We start from the raw sequence: 20,705 nt of genomic DNA on the forward strand, positions 1-20,705 counted from the left end.
CTTTTTATGAAAATATCTAATGATATATTTTGTATATATTTCTTTGTTATTTTTTATTTCAATGTGTGAATGTTCTCATATTCTAAGTAATAACAACAGTTAAACCAAGTTTTGGGCGTGGCTTCTCACATTACTAGTGTTTGAGGAACAGACACCTTCTTAACGGAGTCAAATTAACATTTTTAAAGATGAACATTTTTTTCTCTATCCTGAGAAAAGTTTGATTTCCTTTCTAACAGTTGTATAGATTTGGCCTCACATATAAGTCTTTAACCCATCTGAAGTTGGTGTGTATTTGTAGCTTGGGCCTGGGCAGTGTGTTTTTACAGCACTCCTGTTGGAATGGCCCATCTTGTGCCCAGTGATGTCTAAGGCACCTCTGTGGTACCAAGTTTGCTATGAATGTCAGCGTTTACCTGTAATTCCCCTACTGTGTGCGGCTATCATTTCATGCAACCTTGAAACTGTACCACGCTCTCTTACTTGCCGTATCTCTAAAACAAGTCTGTACATTTCCTTCATTAGCAGCTTATAGTTTTCAGTGTGCAGATAATTTCCTTCTTAGTTAAATTTATTCCTAGGTATTTTATTCTTTTTGATGAAATTGTGAGATTGTTTTCCTAATTTTTCTCTCTGATAGTTTGTTATTACTGTATAGAAAACACAACTGACTTTTTGCCTACTGATTTTGCACGCTGATGTATCCAAATAGAGAACATTTTACTTCTTGCTTTCCAATTTGGATGACTTTTAGTTCCTTTCCTGGCCTAATTGCCCCGGCGAGGGCTTCCTGTACTATGTTGACTAAAGTGGGGAGAGTGGGAGTCCTTGTCTTGTTCCTGATCTTAGAGGAAGAGCTGCCAGCTTCTCACCACTACATGTAACGTCAGCCATGGGCTTCTCACAGATGAGAATCTCATATGTTACGTCGAGGTACGGCCTCTCTACAAACAGTTTGTTGAGAGTTTTCATCATAAATGGATGTTGAATTTTGTCGAATGTTTTTTCTACATCTACATCTATCCTTCCTTTTGTTCTGTGTTATATCATGTTGATTGATTTGCAGATTTTGAACCTTCTTGGCATCCTGGGAGAATATCCTACTTGATTATGGTGTGTGAGCCTTTTAATGTATTGCTGACTTAAGATTGTTAGTATTTTGTTGAGGATTTCTGCATCTGTGTTCACCAAAGGTATCAGTGTGTAATTTTATTTTTGTAGTGTCCTTGTCTGGACCTGATATCAGGATAATGCTGGCCTCATAAAATGTGTTTGGAAGTGTTCCTTCCTCTTCTCTTTATTGGAAGAGTTTGAGAAGGATTGGTGTTAATCATCCTTTGAATCTTTGGTAGAATTCACTCATGAAGCCATCTGTTCCTGGAGTTTTCTTTGTTGGGAGGTTTTTGATTTCTGCTTGCATCTCCTTACTTGTAATTAGTCTGTTCAGATTTCCTGTTTCTTCATGATTCAGGTATGGTAATTTGTATATCTCTGGGAATTTATCCATTTCTTCTAGGTTGTGTAATTTGTTGGTGTGTAGTTGTTCACAGTAGTCTTTTATGATGCTTTGTATTTGTGTGGTATCAGTTGTAATGTCTCCTCTTCCATTTCTAAATGTATCTGAGTGTTATCAGAAGGGTAGGACACCAGCCAGGAGAACTCAAAACCAGGCAGAATTAATCTGTGGTGACTGAGGTCAAAACAGTGGTTACTTTTGGTGTGTGTGTGGATTCTTTGAGATTTCTGGGATGTACTATAATTTGACCAACATGCTAAAAAATTTACTGACCTGTTACTTCACAGTTGTATACTTCCCTGTATGTGCCTTATGTTTTAATTAAACAGTTAAATATCATTCACTGATTCATTATCTCAGTCTGAGAGTCTATCTTTCTCTTTCATTCAGAAATCTCAACTCTAACTTACATGTTTATTTGTTTAGTATTTTGTTACACTTTTGTTTGTTTAATTAATTTTCTTATTACATTTATTATTTCCTTTTTACAACTACTATTTGCAAGGTTTTTATACATTCCCTTATAGTTTCTGGAAAATTTTATTTGTTTTGTGTTTTGATATATTTTTTCCTAGTCACCTCTTGAGTCATTCGGTTCTTTGTAATGACCATAGTCTTCTTGAATTAAACGTTTAATATTTTTAGGTTACAAAATCAGGTATGTACTATCAGAAATTTTTTGTTCTTTAATTGAAGCTCCTCATTCATTTTATGTAAGGTTTTCTTATGAAGGGAAATTAATCAGATGAGCATCTACTGTCTCTGAGAAGCGAGTCGGCACCCAACAATCCAAGGACACCTAGTAGAGGCAGAGCACCCCTCAGGAGAAAGGAAAGCACTGTGGACACGCAAGCAATCGAGGAGCAGCCCTGTCCATGCCCTCTGGAGGGAAAGCACAAACAGTAGCTAACAGGCGAGCCAGACAGAATTTGCCAGAGTGGAAGGCAAGGCTAGTAGGATCAATGCTTTTTGCAATGTACATTTTCAGATCTAAACAGGTGATGTTAATGTGACTTTGAGATTTTATCGTTATAAATTTCAGTAAGAATTTTAACACAAAAAGGGTGCAGTATAAATGATGAACTTAGAATTTTACATTGTGAGCCATACTCAAGTGCTGGAAGAAAACACATGGCAGTTGGTTGTAAAAGCTGTGAGCAGAGTTCCTCTTGGGGGTGCGGGAGAAAAACTGAGGGAAAGCAGCATCTGGGAAAGGGAGTCGTGAATAATTCAGTCTCAAATGAAAACACAAAGGACAAGGTAGCGCAGGGAACTGCTCCAGCAGTCAGGGACAGAGAGGAAACAGGTCCCGCAGGCTCAGCTCCTCCACAGGGAGACGTGCCTTGGGGTCAGCGGTGTACAATCGTGAGATGAAACCAGCCCCGCTGGGCTTCTCGTGATTATAAAGCTGCTCAGACCACAACACTGTTTCTTGCTTTGTCGGGTCTGGTCCTGGGAGAATGGAAGTGATACAAGCAAGTCTGCAAACGCAGAGTTAGAAACCAGTCTGACCCTGTGAGTCTCAGGATGTCCCCATGTCCGTTGTTTCAGTGAAGCAGACGGCACAGCTCCAGTCACCTTCTTCCCAGCGACTCTCACTTTGCTGCCTATGTGACGCCCCCTGAGCGCCGGGCACAGTCTCTGGACAAGAACGCTTGGTGGGGAGGGTGTGGACACACGGGCTGCTCCGCTGCCAAACCAAGGAGGCTGTCTTTGTAAGTATTACGGATTTTGAGTCTTGGTATCTTTTTAAAAAATAACATATTAATGTCATTCTCTAACTGTCTGAAATTCAGATTCTCTGCAATGAGTTTAAACAATGTGATGACATTTTATTTTGGAGATGAAATAGCCATTTAAATAAGCACAGCATATTGTTAAATTCTGCATTTCTCTTTCTCCATCTTTCTTTTTTGATAACGATGATGAATATGGGTGAACACAACAAAAGTATTATGCTATTCACTCTACCCATGAGTATTATATCCACTGAAGCCTGAGAACACACACTAATGGCCTGAGGCCAGTAAAGTAACGTATTGGGGGGGGGCTCAGGTGGCTCCTCTCCACGACCACTGTCTTGTCACTTTCTCAGTTGTGTGCCGTCCCACACAGACTATTCACCTTCCTGAACTATGACTGGGTATGCGACCTATGCTCTGTATATATCCTCTCCTTTTTGAAAAAAAAAATTAAAAAAACAAACCACTCAGTGGATGGCTTAGCCAGGATACTGTACAAAGTTGGAAAAAATGAAATAAAAATCCCAGAATAGAGCACAATGACAAGGAGAAGAAAACGAGGAAATAAAGTAAGGGTTCTAGCTGACAGAACACATGTGCGGGCCAAGTTCCAGAGGAGACACTGGAGAGGCTGCAGGAGAGATCAGACCTGCCAGGACAAGGGTGGAGAACTGTCGGGGACTGACTCAGGTTGAGAAAACACACGGCAGCAAAAGCAGGAAAAATAAGGAGGCGGTTTGTATGCAGTCTCCATGCAGGAAGCCGCACTCACTAGCAGCAGGGACCCCACAAGAAGCCCCAGAACAGACGCCCGGAGAGCCTGCTTCACTGACAGCTTCTTGGCATCAGCAGTAGAAACCACAGACAGTGGAAACCAGGTCCCCGGTTTTACAGAAAACAACCTATTTTAATACAAGCTGAAGCAGAGTTGCCAATAGGCCGTGACCTCTAGTGAGAAGCCTTGAGTAAAAAGAAAGCAGATGTCATAAGGAGCATTAAATGCAACCATTGTGATGGGAAACAGAGGCTGTAATCCTAGAAATGTGGGTTAAGGAGTGGCTTACCTCACACACTGCTGGTGGGAATGCAGATTGGTATAGCCACGATGGAAAACAGTACGGAGTTTCCTCAAAAAATTAACACTAAAATCACCATATGACCCAGCATTTCCTCTCCTAGGTATCTACCCCCAAAATCTGAAAACATTTATCTGTAAAGATATATGTGCTTTAATGTTCATTGCGGCTTTATTCACGGTGGCCAAGACATGGAAACAACCAAAATATCCTTCGATAGATGAATGGATAAAGAAATTGTGGTATATATACACAATGGAATACTACTCTGCATGAGAAAAGATGAAATAGTGCCATTTGCAACAACATGGATAGATCTTGAGATTATTACGCTAAGGGAAATAAGTCAAACAGAAAAGTTGAGAACCATATGATCTCACTGATATGTGGGATATAAAACTGAAAGCAAGAAAGGAACAAGACAAAGAAACAGTAACTCAATAGACACAGACAACAGTTTAGTGGTTGCCAGGGACTGAGAGAGGATGGGGGGCAGTAGATGAGGGTAAAGGGGATCAAATATATGGTGATGGAAGGAGAACCGACTCTGGGTGGTGAACACACAATGGGATATAAAGATGACATATTACGGAATTGTACACTTGAAACCTATATGATTTTACTAACCAATGTCACTCCACCCAATAAATTTAATAATAATAATAATAATAATAAAGAATGGCTTCCAAACACAGCAGCAAGTCAGGATGGGATGTTATAAGGTCTGTGTGTTATTGTGGGAGGAAGTTAAGATATTGTATGTTTATATCTTATGACCAAAGTGTATTTGGTAAAATGTCAAGGGTAACCTCTAATAAATGGAGATGAAGTATATAAATTTTAAACTAGTAGAAGGGAATGTAAAAGACACATGAAAAATACTAACAAAATAATTATATCAAGAAGGGGAAAAGGAACATGAAAAAGGGTGACAAACAAAACTTTAAAGTTCCTGATTAGAAGCTGAAATATATGAGCAATCACAATTAACTCAAATGAAAGTATAGAGCTTGTCAGACTGGATTGTGAAAAATAAGAAAAAGGACAAACACACAAAGAAAGCGAAAGGAAAGACGACAAAAGCAAACACAGTGGTGGTACATGGGTCTGTGGAGCCAAAAGTGGGCTCTTTGAAGAGAGGACTAAAATGTGCTGAAAGTCATCAAAAAAGAAAAAAAAAATTGAAGAAGACCCAAATAAAGGAGCACACATCTTTTTCACAAATAGGAAAGATGATCTCCCCAGTAGATGTAAATTTCATGCAATTGTAATGAAAATCCCAAAGTTGTTTTGTGGGATCTAATCAAAGCTTTTTAATATTCACAAGAAAAAATATAGGAAGAGAGAGGATGGAAAATCCAGTAAATTAAGAGGTGGTGAGAGGCTGAACCTCCAGAGGACAGAGACTCACAATAAATAGCTAGTAATTAATAAACAGTGTGGTGCTGGTACGATAGTGACAAAGGGAACACAGTCACAGTGTCAGCAGCAGCCAGGCTGCACGTTACGCTGCCCCGTGGCTCTGCAGGTCACTGAGGAGCAGGTTGGGACGACGGCTTACCCTTAACGTGAGTCTGGATCCCAGTTTTTCACATGTTCTACAAAAAGACATCTCATATGCTTTATAAAGTGAAAAACAAACCTTAAACACATTTAGGAGAAAATATGAGCAGGTATCTTCATGAGTTTAGGATGAGAAAGGATTTGTTGAACAAGATCCTAAAACCACAAACTCTGATGGGAAGAAATGGATACATTTGGCTACACTGAAATTCTATTTATCAAAATATACTGTAAATAAAACAAAAGCACAGGCTCTAAACTGTGAGGAAACATTTTCTGCTCATAACCAACAAAATATTAACTCCAAGCACATGGGAAGAATTCCCATGGAGCAGTGAGGAAAAGTGAACTAAGGAATGAAAACAATTCACAGAAGAGGAGAAACCCTAGGTCCGTACAAGGAGGAAAAGCAAAGAGACAGCCTCAGGACCCGAGGAGCTGGGGGCGGACCCCCGCGCACCACCGTCTCACACCCGCAAATATCCCGCGGTGCGGAAGCCGTGGGGCAGCTGGCCTTCCCGGGGCTGCTGGGCAGGAGAACTGGGACAGAGGCCGGTGGCCAGTGTCGTCCATGGTGCGAACAAGGGTGGCGTCACTTGTACCCAGACAGTCCACCTGTGCCGACGGCCCAGAGACGGGGACAAGCACGTTCACGGCAGCCCCAGTGTTAATGACAACAAACTGGGGAAAACAAAACCAGCTAGAGAACAGAAGTCAAATGTCCTCTGGTAACTAACAGTCAATCAACTGTAGGCACACAAACACCATGCAGCGAAACGTCGTGTCAGGCCCACACACACCACCACCTGTGGGTCTTAAAAACATTATAAATAGCACATAACAATGTAAAGCCCAGAAGGCTATGACAGAGTATCTTATAAAGCTCAAAATTAAAGGAAATGGTGTAGTTTAGGGATGTATACAGCCATTTTCTTTGTCAAGGGGATGACAAATACAAGATTCAGGACACTGTCCATTTCTGGGAAAGCTGGAAACTGGGATACACAAGTGACACGTGACTAGGTGTGTAAGCCAGGGGCAACATTCTAATTATTGACTTGAGCTGCGCATTCCTAGGCAGTTGTCTTATTATTTTGCTTCCTAACTCACAGAGATACTAAATGCAGTTTTCAAGTATGAAGAACTCTATGAAAAGGTTAAAATGACGAAGGATGACACCTTAAAGAGGTCTTGTACAAACACGCCCTTTTCTCTGGGCTTCGCCTGCACGGTACACAGCTGACCATTTGGATGGTGCAGTCGGGCCGATTTCCAGTGACACGTTTCTCCACCCAGCTTACGGGAGGCCCGCCCCCTGGAGGAAGGCTGCACAGGGTGGGGGCTCCCTGCCGGACAAAGCCTGGGGTCTGGAGCCCCCTGATCACAGCCGCTCCTTCCTTTGGATCAAGTCAGGCTTCTTGGGAGGGTGGAGATTTGGGCAGGATGAAAGTGCATTGCAGACAGCAGGCATCACCCTCCCACATGCTTTCTATTAACTCAGACGCCACCCCTCACCGTGCCCCTTTCCTGGGGGTCTTACAGGAGCGTCCTGGAACTGCCAGTGGTGCCTGCGGCCAGTGTCCGGGAGTCAGAGGCAGGGCTCCTTGCTCCTCAGAAGGACGCCCTGCCTGCTCGCTGAGCTGCACACACTGGGAGCGGACACAGCCCCCCGCAGACAGGCGCCAGCACAGCAATGGCCCAACCAGCTTCCTACCCACCTGTGAAACCCCCCTCCCCTCCGAAACGGCCACTGATCCCTGCCCAGTCTGTGGTGAACTGCTGTCCCCTAAGTGAAATGCAAGCAGAAGCCGGCTTACTGTGTGGCTGGAGCTCCCATTCAGGTGCAGCCCGCTGTCAAAGAGGGGTGACGAGGCCCGGCTGCTGTGGGCACTGGGTGGCCTCGGGGACCCTGGGGACAAAACAGAGACGGTGGTTCCACACGGAGCTGAAGACAAGCCCCCTGAGATCACGACGCCCTCAGTGCCCCCAAGGAGTCGCCGAGGACAGGACGCCCGTCCCTCTGGGAGAAGCGGTGCCCAGCTCGCCTGTACCACCAACCCCCTGCGTGGTCACGTGGCCACCGCACCCTGATCTGACATGGAGTAGAATCCGCAATGCACCAGCCTCCTCACCTCCGGGACCCAGAGAGACCCTCAGGTGCCAATTACGGGCAGTTGTCACGTTGGGGAGCGGGAGGCGCCAATGGGAGGGCAAAGCCAGACCTGACCTCCAGTTCTGACTTGACAAAAACAAGACTCCATGTGAAAATCCAGATTTCTGAGTTTCTCGATAAATTAGAAAAATCTGATGCTTCTGGGGCAAGGTTTCCCAATGAGCGTGGCTGGACTGAAGCTGAACGAGTGCCCCCTTCGGCAGGGGCCCTAGCTCCCCTGTCCTGTGCCCTACGGGTCGGCTGCCACGTGCGGGCCCGGGGCACTGGTGCCATCAGGCATGCTTGAGGGCTGTGAGGTGAGTGGAGGCGGGCAGCACACGCGTGTGGCGGTCACACCATCACCAGTTGGCGGAGAGCTGACCCGGAAGCCTCACGTGTGCTGTCGTGTTTACCAAAAACGATGTCTGGGGCGGATGGCTTCCTCACACAGACACGGATTCTCTGCGTGACGTCCACGCGGCAAAGGCCATTTTGCCTTCACGGTTTGAATCCACCCGAGGAAGCTCTGCCTCAGTTATGCAGGGATTACAGCCACTGTGCTTACATTTTTATGGACATGAAGCTTTTAACACTTGAAGCTTTGCAAGAACCAAACAAAAGGAAAACAGGTGTCCATTGAATTGATGGACAAGTCAAGCTCACTGCAGAGGAGAAGTCGAGGCGGCAGCGTGCACAGTCTCAGCGCCACGCACTGGCCAAGCCCACGCGGGTCTGTCGGCACCTCGATCTGGAACTCCCAGCCTGCAGAACTGACAGGAGCCCGTCTGCGGTTTTCTCGTCGAGCAGCCGCCTCCTCTGCTCTGCACTCAGACCCGGCACTGGCCTCACTCAGTGCCCGGTAAGCACTGGGGCCCCTGGCCACCAGGAGCTGAGTGGACCTGAAACGACCTCCAGGATAATTAAGCTACTGCCCGCTCATTTGTTAAACACATGCACTCTCCTCTTTCTCAGCCCAGTATGTTCTTCTGCAAAGCTCTGGGAGCTCTCACAGGCTGCGGCCGCCCTGCAGGCCGCCCGGTGCCCACAGCCGAGCCCGCGCACTGGCTGGGTGTGGGCCTCCGGATGCGTGTCCGGCCCCCGTACGGGGCGTCCTCCTGCTGGCTCCATTCAGGGAAGTTCATTCTCAAAATCCCGAGATGGAACGCGTGCATGCGTGCTGCGTCTTCCTCTGCAATTTGTCCTGGTTTGGAATATTTTCCACTCCTACCACTTTGGGAGAACTTGCCTTCCTGCACATACAACCTCGTCGTGTCCCTGTTTCCTTCCATCTAGGGGCTCCCACTGTAGACACATTGGTCTTTTAAGAAGGCAGGACACGTGGGGCGTCCCACTGATGCAATTTTACAGCAATGGGAGCTACAGCAATTTCTCTAAGGACAGTGGACAACACAGCTACCCCACTGTTGTCTCACAGGGGAAAAGGGGTGACTGAAAGGGATTCGCTCCGAGTTACTCAGGAAGAAGAAAGCAGAAAGAGAACTATGCGTTCAGAGACCTTTCCTGTCGAGTGTAGACCCTACGAGGGCTCTACCTGGGCCAGGGACAACTGAGGACAATAGAAGAAGAGAGAAAACACAGGGACAAAGGTGAGCCCAGGACGAGAGAGGGAGCCATTCCTTCACACGACACAGAGGACAAGAAGAAGAAGAAAGGGAAAGGCCGCGATGAGCCGGGGCTGCTGCTCGTGCCATGGGGTGGGAGGGAGGCCCCACGTCTCCACCCACCAGGGGGAGGGCCTGCTTCTGTGGCTCAGTGCGACGTGACCCTGCGGAGTCACCAGCAGAACGTGGGCTCCCAGGGAGCCTGACTTGTGCCCAAAGCCCTGTCGCGACTGGCAGGGACAGTGCCCGACACATGGGCTCTGGACCCACGCCACCGAATCACAGCCATGGTGGTAACTATATACATACATTGTACAAAAACATGGGCTGAGGAGAATCAGTAACAGTCCTACTAACTATTATGGGTCGTGGTTCCTCATCTCCACGTGCACCAGACACAAGCTCTGCACGCAGGCACCCACGGGTCGTCAAAGCACAGATGACCTGGTGTGTCTTCCTTACCTTATGTGCTCAAGTTAGCGTGGACGTTTGAAATACAAACTCAGTTTCTAAATAACTGCATGTGACCAGGTAGGTGCAACCACAGTGAGCTGACTTGAAAATGGAAAGTTAGTCAAAACCGGCCGTCGGATGGTGTGTTGTTCTAAGATGTCTGTGGATGTTACGAAGCGCAGCCTGTCTTAGGGACTAGGGACACTGCCCGGGCCTCTGTGTCCCCTGCTGAACATGTGCTCTGGGAGAAACTTGTACAGCTGTCGGCACGAAGCACATGGACACACCACGCGGCCAGCGAGCGCTCTGCGTCCCACGGGCCCCCCCTTACCTAGTGGGAGCTTCAGAAACGACGGCGCTTCCCTGAGGTACTCCACCGTGATGGTCACTTCATCGCCAGCATTTCTCAAAAGATGCACCTGCCGATGACACAAAAAAAATAAATAAAAAGAACAACCTACTTTACTGTCACAAAAGGACCAGGTACAGAAATAAAACGAAAGCCCAACACGCCTCACCTGCTTCTCAAGAATTGAGTTAATCGCCAACACTGAATTTGAAACACTGAAATTTCAGGCTTAAGCTGGTATAACGAGAATGCTTGTGTGTCCCCAAGTGCAGAACCCCGGTATTTTAGCCGCATGTCACACACATCATTTAACCTCAAGACCCAGCTGTCTCGTACTCTGACCGTAACGTGCCACCGAGTAAAATCATCTGAGAATTCAGTGTATTAGTGTAAATACCAATTTTCTGACACTGGCAGAACACATACCAGCTGGATTAACCACGACACAGAAAGCCACGAATATTAGCTTCAATGTTAAAATGACACTTTAGTTCTCAAGAAATCACTGGGCATCACCGCACTGTGGAGCTGCAGCCTCCACAGCGGGCCCCAGGGGCCCCGTGACCACGCAGGATGGAAGGAAAGCTCCCAGACGCTGGCTCAGAGCAGAACCCCTGCGCCCGCTCGGGTCCACAGGCGGAGCAGGCCAGGCGGTGAGCGCCCTTCATCTCACACCCTCACACACTAGTCCCACGGCCCAAACACGCCGTGTGGCTGTCGTCCCCTTTTCTGAATGGAGGGCTGACCAGACCATTCCCTGACTGGTAGACTCTCCACACTGGTTCCCTGACCTTTGCAGTCAGGCCTGTCCTGGCGAGAAGGGTCCAGTGGAAACCCCTAACACTGCAAACCAGAAACCTGAAACACCCACGCACAAAAGCCTTGAAAGAAGTGAAGGAGGCAGTTTTCAGCACATCCCTGACCAGCTGGTCCAGTCGCCCAGGTGCAAGCACGTGAATGATTAGCAACGGCAGAGCTCTGCTGCGAGTACGAGTGGATGGGACGCCAATCACAGCTGCTGTCCAGCCGTGTTCTCCTTCCCAGAGCAGAAGTGCTCTTGTCCCTGGGACACAACTACTGACATGGCCAACGCTTCCTCCCTCGGCAGTTTCCAGCCGCTAGCAGACGCCACCAGAAGCATGTGTTCTCAGATGGCAACGGACACCCTTACTGTCCCGCGTCACGGCCATGCAGCCACATCTGTCCTTCTGCCAGGGTCTCGTCTCCGGGGAGCGCAGCCGCTCGCCATCCCAGAGGGCCCTGCTGGTTCAGCACGTTGGCGGCATCATGTGGCTCCAACTGTGGGGGGAAAGGCGGTGGTGCGCCGGATGATTTGGTAAGACACAGCCAGGCCCGCGAGTGAGAAATGGCCCCACAGAACACACAAGCCTGCAGCCTGGTGAGCTCGTGCTGCCTAGCGGCCGGGGCTCGTCCAGTGTGTCCCCTGGCTGCAGGACAAGCTGCTTCACCTCACCCACACAACAGCTAAGAGGGCCACCGAGCCCCAGGGTCTCCTTGGAACATAAAACCACCCTTGGGCGCCTGCTCGTCCCATGCACCACAGAACCCATCCCTGGATGGCCCGTCCCAAGACTGAGGAGGCTTCGCAGCACAGTCGTGCTGGCGTCACCGAGGGCTCAGCCGCGGGGCGCAGGGTGCAGAGACGCGAGGGTGCTGGGAGTGTCTACAACCAACCGCGACCTCTGGGAAGCTTCCGGAGGAGGCTAATGGGAAAACCACGTGCAGCCCCTTTGGGTTTTCTTATAAAGCCACGTCAACCCCTGCCAGTAAGTGCGCTCTTCTTGAAAAAGCTCCTAACTAGTTCCTGGGCTCTGGCAGGGTCGGAATGCCTGACCATGGTCAAGAAGTCACAACACAAAACAACTGTCCAAGACGCGAGGGTCACCTGTCCCACAAAACCACAGAAGCTGGGCACGTGCTCCTGTACCGCCAAGCGGAGTGGGGACAGATCAGATCCCAACGGAAGGCGGCGCATGAAAAGCGGCCAGACTCGCATGGCGCCTCCCACTGCCACAAACACCTCGCCCACAAACCACACCATGGCTTCCTGAGGCGTTTGTTTCCCATTCCCACGACGTGGAGCCCCACTCGTTTAGAGGTCTGGGGGTTAGGGAGAAGCGGTGCTGCAACGAAAATAGCTACTGAGACCTCTGGGGGGTGTCAGGTGATTCTAATCTGCTTCGGGCTTGAGACTCACCTCTCTATAAACAATTTTCAAACTCATGAATAACTCATGAGTGGTTAGCTATCTATATCTATATCTATCATCCACCTATCACTGTCATCTATCGATCTACCCATCCATCTCCTGCCTGCCTCCCTCCTTCCTTTCTTCCTTTTCTTTCTGTCTATTTATCTATCTTCTTTCATCGTTGTCTATCGATATATCCAACCATCTTCTACCTATCATCTATCTGTCTTTCACAGCTACGATCTGTCCGTCATCTACCCATTCATCATCTATATCTTATTTGTCTCACTATCTTCTACCTATCATCTATCTATCTTCCATCTGTCTGATCCATTTATTTTAGCCTGTTTCTCTATCTAGCACTTATGCTCCTTGTAACAAGAGGGAAAGGCTGCTGTCTCTCCTGTCAGGTGATGAGGATGGAGTCCTGCCTATCGAGAGCTGGAGGGACCAGATCGGCTGTGGCCGTCACTCCACACAGGGGCTGGGGGTCCCCCAAGGGGACAGCTGCTCCTGTGTCACCTCCACCCTCTGCATGCAGATCTCAGACTGAGTGATTTTTTCAATCATCAATTTTCATTTTTCTCTGAATGGTGACATGTCTCAGAATTTGCCCAAAAATCTTACGTAGATTTCAGTTTGTGCCGGGGCTGCTGTGATATATCCATGTGGATGAAAATACACAGGTCTACTAAAAAGAGGAAATTATGTTTGTTTCCACATACATATTATATGGGCATAAACATAATTTTGTCACTTTCAAGTAATAAAAGTTTTCCAAAGCAGGAGGCAGTGTGCACAGTAATTAATGTCCGTTTTGTGCAGCCTTTGTATCTGGCAGCACCTACAGTTTTCTTTCAGAATTCACTGAAGCTACACGTCACTCTGAAAACTGAGTGCTGAACCATCTGATTTATGAACTCTTCGACAAATTTAATATTTTTACAAACTTTATGAATCTGAAAAATTGCAATTAGATGTCTCATTAACACTGCTTCAATCGTGCCCTTTGTGTCACATATGAATGTAGACAGATAATTTGATAATTTGGTTCAAAACCATTTTTATAGCAGTCAAATATTGGAATAGCTCCATTTATAAGGTTTACACATCATTTAGTCAAAAATTTGTTTCTTGGATGAATGTGTGTTGCTTTTCCTGGGCTGGGATGAAACTTATTGAGGTGTGCACTGTCTCCTTGGATTATTATGTGTTTTGTCACCTTAAGAAAGCAAACTTTTGCAGAAATTGGGAAACTAACACAAATCCCAAGTTCAGAAGCTCAGCAGATAAGAACACTTCAGCTGTTTGAACATGAACCTAAAACTGTAAGTCCCTTGAGACCCAGATCAAGTTTACCCCATGTGTGAGTCCTTTCTCTGCCTCGGACACATCACAGGCTAATAAACACGCTTTGAGTGAAGAAATGGAGGAAGGAGCCCCCGCACTGACTTACCCCTCACTCGGGAACACGCCCTGCCCTGGGACTGGTCTCGGGGAGTCAGTGCTATGCCGGTCAGAGGACTTGGGCCGGGTGGACTGTTTGTCCTACTGCGGAACTAAAAGTTGGCTTATTGGGGAGATAAACGCTGGGGAATGAAGGCACACCCAATCCCCTTAGAGTTAACAGACTGAAACTGCGGGATTTCACGTGACAGCCACAGCAGGACCCCTGCGAGGAGCTCTGGTGGCACCTGCTGGTCCCCTCCGGCCTCGGCCCCTCCCTTCCTGTCCCCTTCCTGTGGCCACCCCTGCACGCAGGCCCTGCCCATGGACTGCTCAGTCAGCGTCTCCCTCCCGTCCTCTCATTTCTCGAGGTTCAGCTTAATCACGACCTGCAACTTCGCTGCTGCCTCTCCCCCTCAGCGCCTTCCTCTGCGCCCCCCACCCTTCCCCACACACGGCCACAGCACAGGGACAGGCTGCAGGACCGCTTGGGGCCCCACTGCAGAAATAATGTCTCAGGCTGGGGCTCTGTTTCATCCGTCCTTGTACCGTGGAGGCTTGACCCGACTGGCAAAGTCATTTCCATGGAAGGAATGCTGCCCTGCATGTGGGTGCCCATCGTCCCGGGCTGTCCCCACAGGTGTGTGCGTCACCTGTGAGCCATTCTCCCAGAGTGCTGCACACAAGCGTGCAGGAGGGCGCAAGCGTGTGGAAACCCTGACAGATGCTCTGAGCACAGCAGGTGGCCACCAGGCCACCCCCTGGAGTCCACACTCCCTGGCCCTCCATCCTCCCAGCTTTGGGACAGACAGACATATGGAAATGGACCTTTCACAGTGTCCACGTGGCCCCTGCCCGAGCCGCCTCAGGGGACCCCACGCAGTGCACCCAGCATGAGACTCGGCGAGCACTGTGCAAGGCTCCTCCTGAAACACGACTCAACAGCGTCTTTTACGCTCTTATTCCAGCTGTAAAGCTGTCTATGAATACACTCAGGGAAATGTAACTCCAGAGGGAAAGACAGAATAAAAGAACATCTGATAAACAGAACATAGATATACAATGAACACTTACCACTTCTTCGTGGGTCGCGTTTTCTACATTAATGCCATTAACCTGAAGAGACGACAAATTAAGGATTTTGAGGATAATAATTGATTCCTGTAAGTTTAAAGTAAACATGCAGCCAAGTGCAGGACTGAGGCTCGAGACACTCACCTGTAGAACGGCGTCTCCTATGAACAGCATTCCTGTCTGGTCGGCTGCAAGGTGCAAACGGAGGCTGTTACCAGCAAGTCAGGGACCCAGGCGTCCTCACGCCACTCACCTAGCTCAGTGTTCACAGCAACTGGATGAGTGTGAGAGTGTGTGTGAGCACGTGTGCGTGTCAGTGTGTGCGTGGGTGTGAGGAACGCCGACAGCACAGCCCCCGGCAGCCCCACAAAGCTGAGCACAGGGTCACTTCACACTGGAGAGCTACCTTCCAAGCACAGGTCTGCAGGTCTCTGCCCTGGCCCTGGCCCTGCCTGGGTCCCTCCTCCCTGCTCCTGCTCCAGCCACACCCCCAGGCACGGACACCAGCTCCCTGCACTTGGGGCCGCCCCGCTGAGCCGTCCACTTGAGTCTTCACCTGGGGTCTGGTCTCCATGGGAAGTCAACCTGACTCCTCCTTCCTGCACACCCTCCCCCACTCGCACACCTAGCCCGCCTGTGGCTCCCGCCCACCTAAACCTCTGCGCACGGCCCCAGCCCCACGATGGGGTCCAGCCCACCTCTACCTGTTCACAGCGCTGCAGGCGGCCAGGCCCTGGGGTTGTCCACAGCCAAGGGTCCCCGCAGCCAACACCCTTCCTCTGTGGGACCCCCTGTGGGCCTGGTGACCCCACGTGTTTGTTCTGTTTTGTAATCGACACTGGGGCCCCAGAGGGGCCAATGGGCACTTGTTAGCCAACGTGTGACTTCAGAGCACCCAGATTAAGCTCAGTGGAACCTCTGTAGGTACAAGTGAGTAAAAAGGAATTCGAGGTGCAGATGTGCAATCCTTTGATCACTCCTATCTTTCAAGCATAGAGAAAAATTAGCTTGTCACCCAGCTGGAATGTTTATGTAGAGCAGAAATATTGTACCATTATTTGTCAAAATATTCTTTCCAGCTCCATATTTCTGCATTTTAGCCACAGTCGTAAGCCGAGGTCTAAAACCAGGCTGTTCGTGGCGACAGAGAAGCAGCCTGACATCACCCTTATTTAGACGAGGAAGCACCACCATGGGTGACCAGCCACGTGATGTGTCCGTGGATAAGCTCTGCCTTTCTAATGACAATGCAGAGACAAGGTTTTCTTATCATCACAGGGTTTCACCTTGCAGCCCACACAGACCTGCCCCAAATCAAGGTCTCTGTGCTTTCAGATGCACCAGCTTTTGCAAAAACAAATTGTGGATAATTATGGAAAAGTCGCTGAATCTGTCTTAACAATAGTTTAAAACGACATGTACTTTTCATCCTCCAGTGAAAGTGCACTGATAACTTGTTAGGAAGGAAGTTATTTCTAACCAGGTTCCAAACATAAAATGGAAAGCACTCTGTGCTGCTCAGAAGTGACGAGTGTGTCCGAGACCCTGCACCATGGCAGGAACAGGCTGCCCGGAGCCGAATTCCCTCATCCTAACGAGAATTATGTGGGCCAATGAGCTGCTTCAGAGGAGCCGTGTCTTCTGTTGGAGCTCATGCAGCCGGAGGGATCCTGATCCTCTGAGGGTCAGAAGCCCCAGGAGGCAGGCGGGTCTGGCAGGAGGGCCCAGCAGGAAAGAGCAGGTGAGTGCAGAGTCCCAGGCACCCCGAGGCTGGACGCCAGTCCTGCTGCAGACACGGGGCTGATACCATGACAACGAGTCTGAGTCAGGTCTGCACGGAGCAATGTCTGATTAGAGAAAGTTTGTTTTATTAAAACTTAGCGCAGGCCACGAAGGGGTCTCGAATGGCTGGGAGGTGGGTCTGGGACAGGCCAGGTCCCAGGCCGGGTGCCCGTCCTGGGCTTCCTGACGGGGTGCTGTGGCCAAAGGCTGTGCGTGGACGGGACAGGTGGGACAGGACGGGACCCGAGGAACCACCTCACATGGCAGTGTGCTCAAGGCGTCCCCTTGCAGATTCTCAGGGAACGGAATGGAAGCGCCAGTGGCAGTCCAGGTCAACAGCAGAAAGCCCACACACAGCTTCTGAAGGTTTTGAGAAAATTAAAAGACCGAATTAAAGCTTAAAGCAAAGGTGCAAATCCTCAGTTGACTGCAGGCCAGGAGTCTGAGCAGCAGAAAGTATTTTTAACTTAATGTGGTGAGAAATGCTTGCTGCTTTCTTCTTCACTTCTTCCCCTCCACTCCCCTTTTGCTGTGAGAAACAGACATTCCGAGGTCCTGAGCTGTGACCCACCTAAAGGACAGACAGACAGACGGGCAAAGACGCCCAGCCCGAGCCTCAGGAAGGGCACGTGGGGACCGTCCTCTTTGGTCACCCGTTTACTGTCCCCTCTGTGGCAACAGCCTGGCTTCTAGAACTACTGATGTTTCGATTTACAGTGAATCATCAGCTCATCATTTCTAGAATAATCAAGGTTCTCAAACATGACATTTGAAATGGTCTTGGGACAATTTAGCTCAAGTGTGGAGTCATGCGGGGTCTCTAGTCCCGCTCCCCACACAAGAACGCAGGACATGGTGAGGCCAAAAAGGAACACCCACGGAGCCATAGATGGGGAGTCACACCACTGTAGTCTCGCTGGCGGCTGGGTTGGAGACACAGGAAGCAGGAGCCACACGATCCGCAGCCTACCGTCCGCTTCTCTGCCAACCAACCTCACTTACTAGCTGCAATCCACCCTTGCTAGCTCAGCCGCGGCAGTTATATCAGTGGCTAATGGTAACCGGTCACAGCTGATGACCATCTACTACCCGAGCCAGCACTTTTCCATGTGAGGCCGAGTCAAAAATGTCACAGAACTTTAAATGATTCTCTTGTGGTTTAGATACAATCAGAGTTTAAGAACTACTGGACCAGAGAAACACGTGGGCATTACAGCAATTATCAGCAGCTGAGTGTAAGCTCAGCGACAGACACAGCAACCTGCAAATTGTGGGCCTCAGGCCACGTCAGGGGTGGGAAGGTGACTCAGGCCACATGTGACAAAGGTGACTGAGGACATTTCCCAGCTACACCTTGGAAATGCTTTCCACTTGGGGGACACGTTTAGTCTTAAAAAAAGCAAATTAAAAAGTTTAATTTTCATTTAAAATTTAAATTAATGCTCCTAAATAAAATTAACTCTTTGGTCAGATTCAGCTGCGTTTGTGGATTTTAGCCGAAAAGTAATTTTAGTTTATTTCTGTGGTAGCCCTGCCTTTACGTCACAATATAAGATTGAAACATAGCAGAATGCATTTTAATTCACATAAATATTCCAACATGCAAAAAAGCTATAACGAGATGTTTCCTGTTTCTGTTACATTTGCCTTTTCAAGTCAAATTAATTGCATCATCTGAGGTTGTGTAAATGTAACTGCTTGTAACACAATTGTGTTATAATAGAAATAATTTGTTTCTTCTTGCATATTAATTAGTCCTTGTAAAATCCAGACTTTGGTTAAATACTGATTCACATGAACATCTGTGTAATGTTATAAAATGATAATAATACTTCTTAACAAGTCTGAACACTCACTGACTCAACTGAATTTTTCAATTTGGATTACTGATTAAAAACTACTGACCATTCCTTATGTGTCAGACTCTCTTCACAGCCTTGGAAGCACCGGCTCGTTTCCACCTCACGACAAGCGCACGTGTCTGGCGTGCCCCTCACCCAGAGCTGGCTGAGTCTCCTGTCACCTGCAGTGATGGCAGAGCTGGGGGTGGCCCCGTGAGCCCGACTCCGGGCTGCGTTGCCTAACCCCTCCTGCGTGTACCTCCAAACGGGTAACCCCGAAGCGGCACCGGGCTCTTACTAACGATCGCGTCCCTCTCCACACGCAATGCATGCTCTGTAACAGCAGCGCTCACTGCCGAGGCTCTTTTCTGTCAAATGTGACCGGATGCGTTTGTGGATGAATGATGAATACATGATTTCACTCTCTGCTTTCACCTCCCAGTTTCCAGCCCCCGACCCCTAAGCGCAGTGCCAGGTGGACACCTGGCTGCCCATGTCCCTGGTCCCCACAGAAGAGACTGAGAGGTGCAGAGAATCCCGCACCCTCGTGGCCTTTCCTGGGGGACAATGAGACACCTGCACACCCACGCCAGCTACCCAGCCGTGGGGGGATCGGCAGGCGTCCCAGCTCCTGTTCCAGGGTGTGGACTGGGAAGCAGTTGTCCAGGCCACGCACTCACCGTCCTGGGCCACCGATCCCAGTGCTCAGGGACCTCGCACCCCAGCACAGCAGTGACGCACACAGACACCTGAGACTCTGTAACACGGGCAGCAGTGGGAGGGCCCGGGGCCAGGAGGACGCTAGCCTCATGTGCAAGACGCGCGGGAGCCCGAGCCCAGGCAGGACCGTGGTGATGGCCAAGGAACAGGTGACCCACAGGGCACGGACACGGGCCCTGGCATTCAGGATCACAGGTGCCAACGACAGGAAGGGGGGAGGCCCGCAGGAAAGGGTGCGTCCGCTTTGAGACTGGCTGGGTTTGAGCTCCAGTGACTCCGGCAGAGGAGAAAAGGGTGGGCGTTGCAGCAGAGCGTGTGAGCGGCTCTGACTCCAGAGCTCAGAAGCCTGGGAACCTGCGGGCCAGTTACTGCTGAGCATCCAGCGGGCGGCCCCACCTGGAGGTCTGGTCTGCTCCCCAGACGGGTCAGGTGCCATCGCCATCGTGGAGCCAGCCTCCCTGTCATCTGTCACTTGTGCTGCAGCACACAGGCCACCCCACCCTTCACCCCACCCCAGAGAAACTCCATCTGGTCTCTGAACGGAGCAGAAAACCCTTTTCTGATTTTTATCACCTGGTTAATCTTATTCCCTTGTCCTCGTTCTTTTCTGAAACTTATGTTTATATCCATAAATAAAAGATATGCTAATGAAAAAGAACTGAGGACGGTCAGCAAGATGGTGGAAGCAGAACCGATGTGAATGACGCTTCCCTTGCCTTCCCCAGCAGGCAGGTGGCGGCCAGAGATGCCCAACCCCGAGGGCTCACTTCCCTTTGCAGACCCTAGTGAAAGGCACCGGAGCGGAGCTCCTGCAGGCTTTCCAGCGCCCGTTATTACACCTGGCATTCAGCAGGTTCCTCTGTCAGTGGAGCCACAAGGCTGGCTCGGAACATTTTAACAACCTCAAAAAACGATCATCCGATTCCGAGGCCGTGCAGCAATTTCCTGCTATCTGTAGTTTAACTAAAGCTGTATTTTCTTAGAAAGTGACATGCTTTTGTGTTCCAAGAAGAGCATTGTCTGGGAGTACGTGCCCTGTTTTCTTCCTGACCCGGGAATGGTGCAGAGTCCAGGGACCTCCCCCTGTGGCAGGAAAACAGCGGGTGCTGACGGTCCCTTTGCCCGCAACCCCAGTTAAGTGCCGTCCCGGCTGCTGC

General features: G+C 49.2%; 1 protein-coding gene across 6 annotated transcripts in view; it reads right to left on the reverse strand.

Annotated features, from left to right (window-relative positions):
- Positions 1–20,705, reverse strand: part of SNTG2 (syntrophin gamma 2) — a 160,402-nt gene that overhangs the window by 77,906 nt on the left and 61,791 nt on the right. For all 6 annotated transcript variants that reach the window (XM_081068248.1, XM_081068251.1, XM_081068249.1 and 3 more), the window contains exons 5-8: positions 15,350–15,393; positions 15,206–15,247; positions 10,456–10,543; positions 7,715–7,806 (exon numbers count right to left, since the gene is read on the reverse strand). In XM_081068248.1, the coding sequence (XP_080924374.1) occupies positions 7,715–7,806; positions 10,456–10,543; positions 15,206–15,247; positions 15,350–15,393 (266 nt within the window). The remainder of the gene's footprint in view (positions 1–7,714; positions 7,807–10,455; positions 10,544–15,205; positions 15,248–15,349; positions 15,394–20,705) is intronic.

The sequence above is a fragment of the Rhinolophus hipposideros genome (genome assembly GCF_964194185.1).
Source record: "Rhinolophus hipposideros genome assembly, chromosome: 12".
Lineage (NCBI taxonomy): Eukaryota > Metazoa > Chordata > Mammalia > Chiroptera > Rhinolophidae > Rhinolophus > Rhinolophus hipposideros.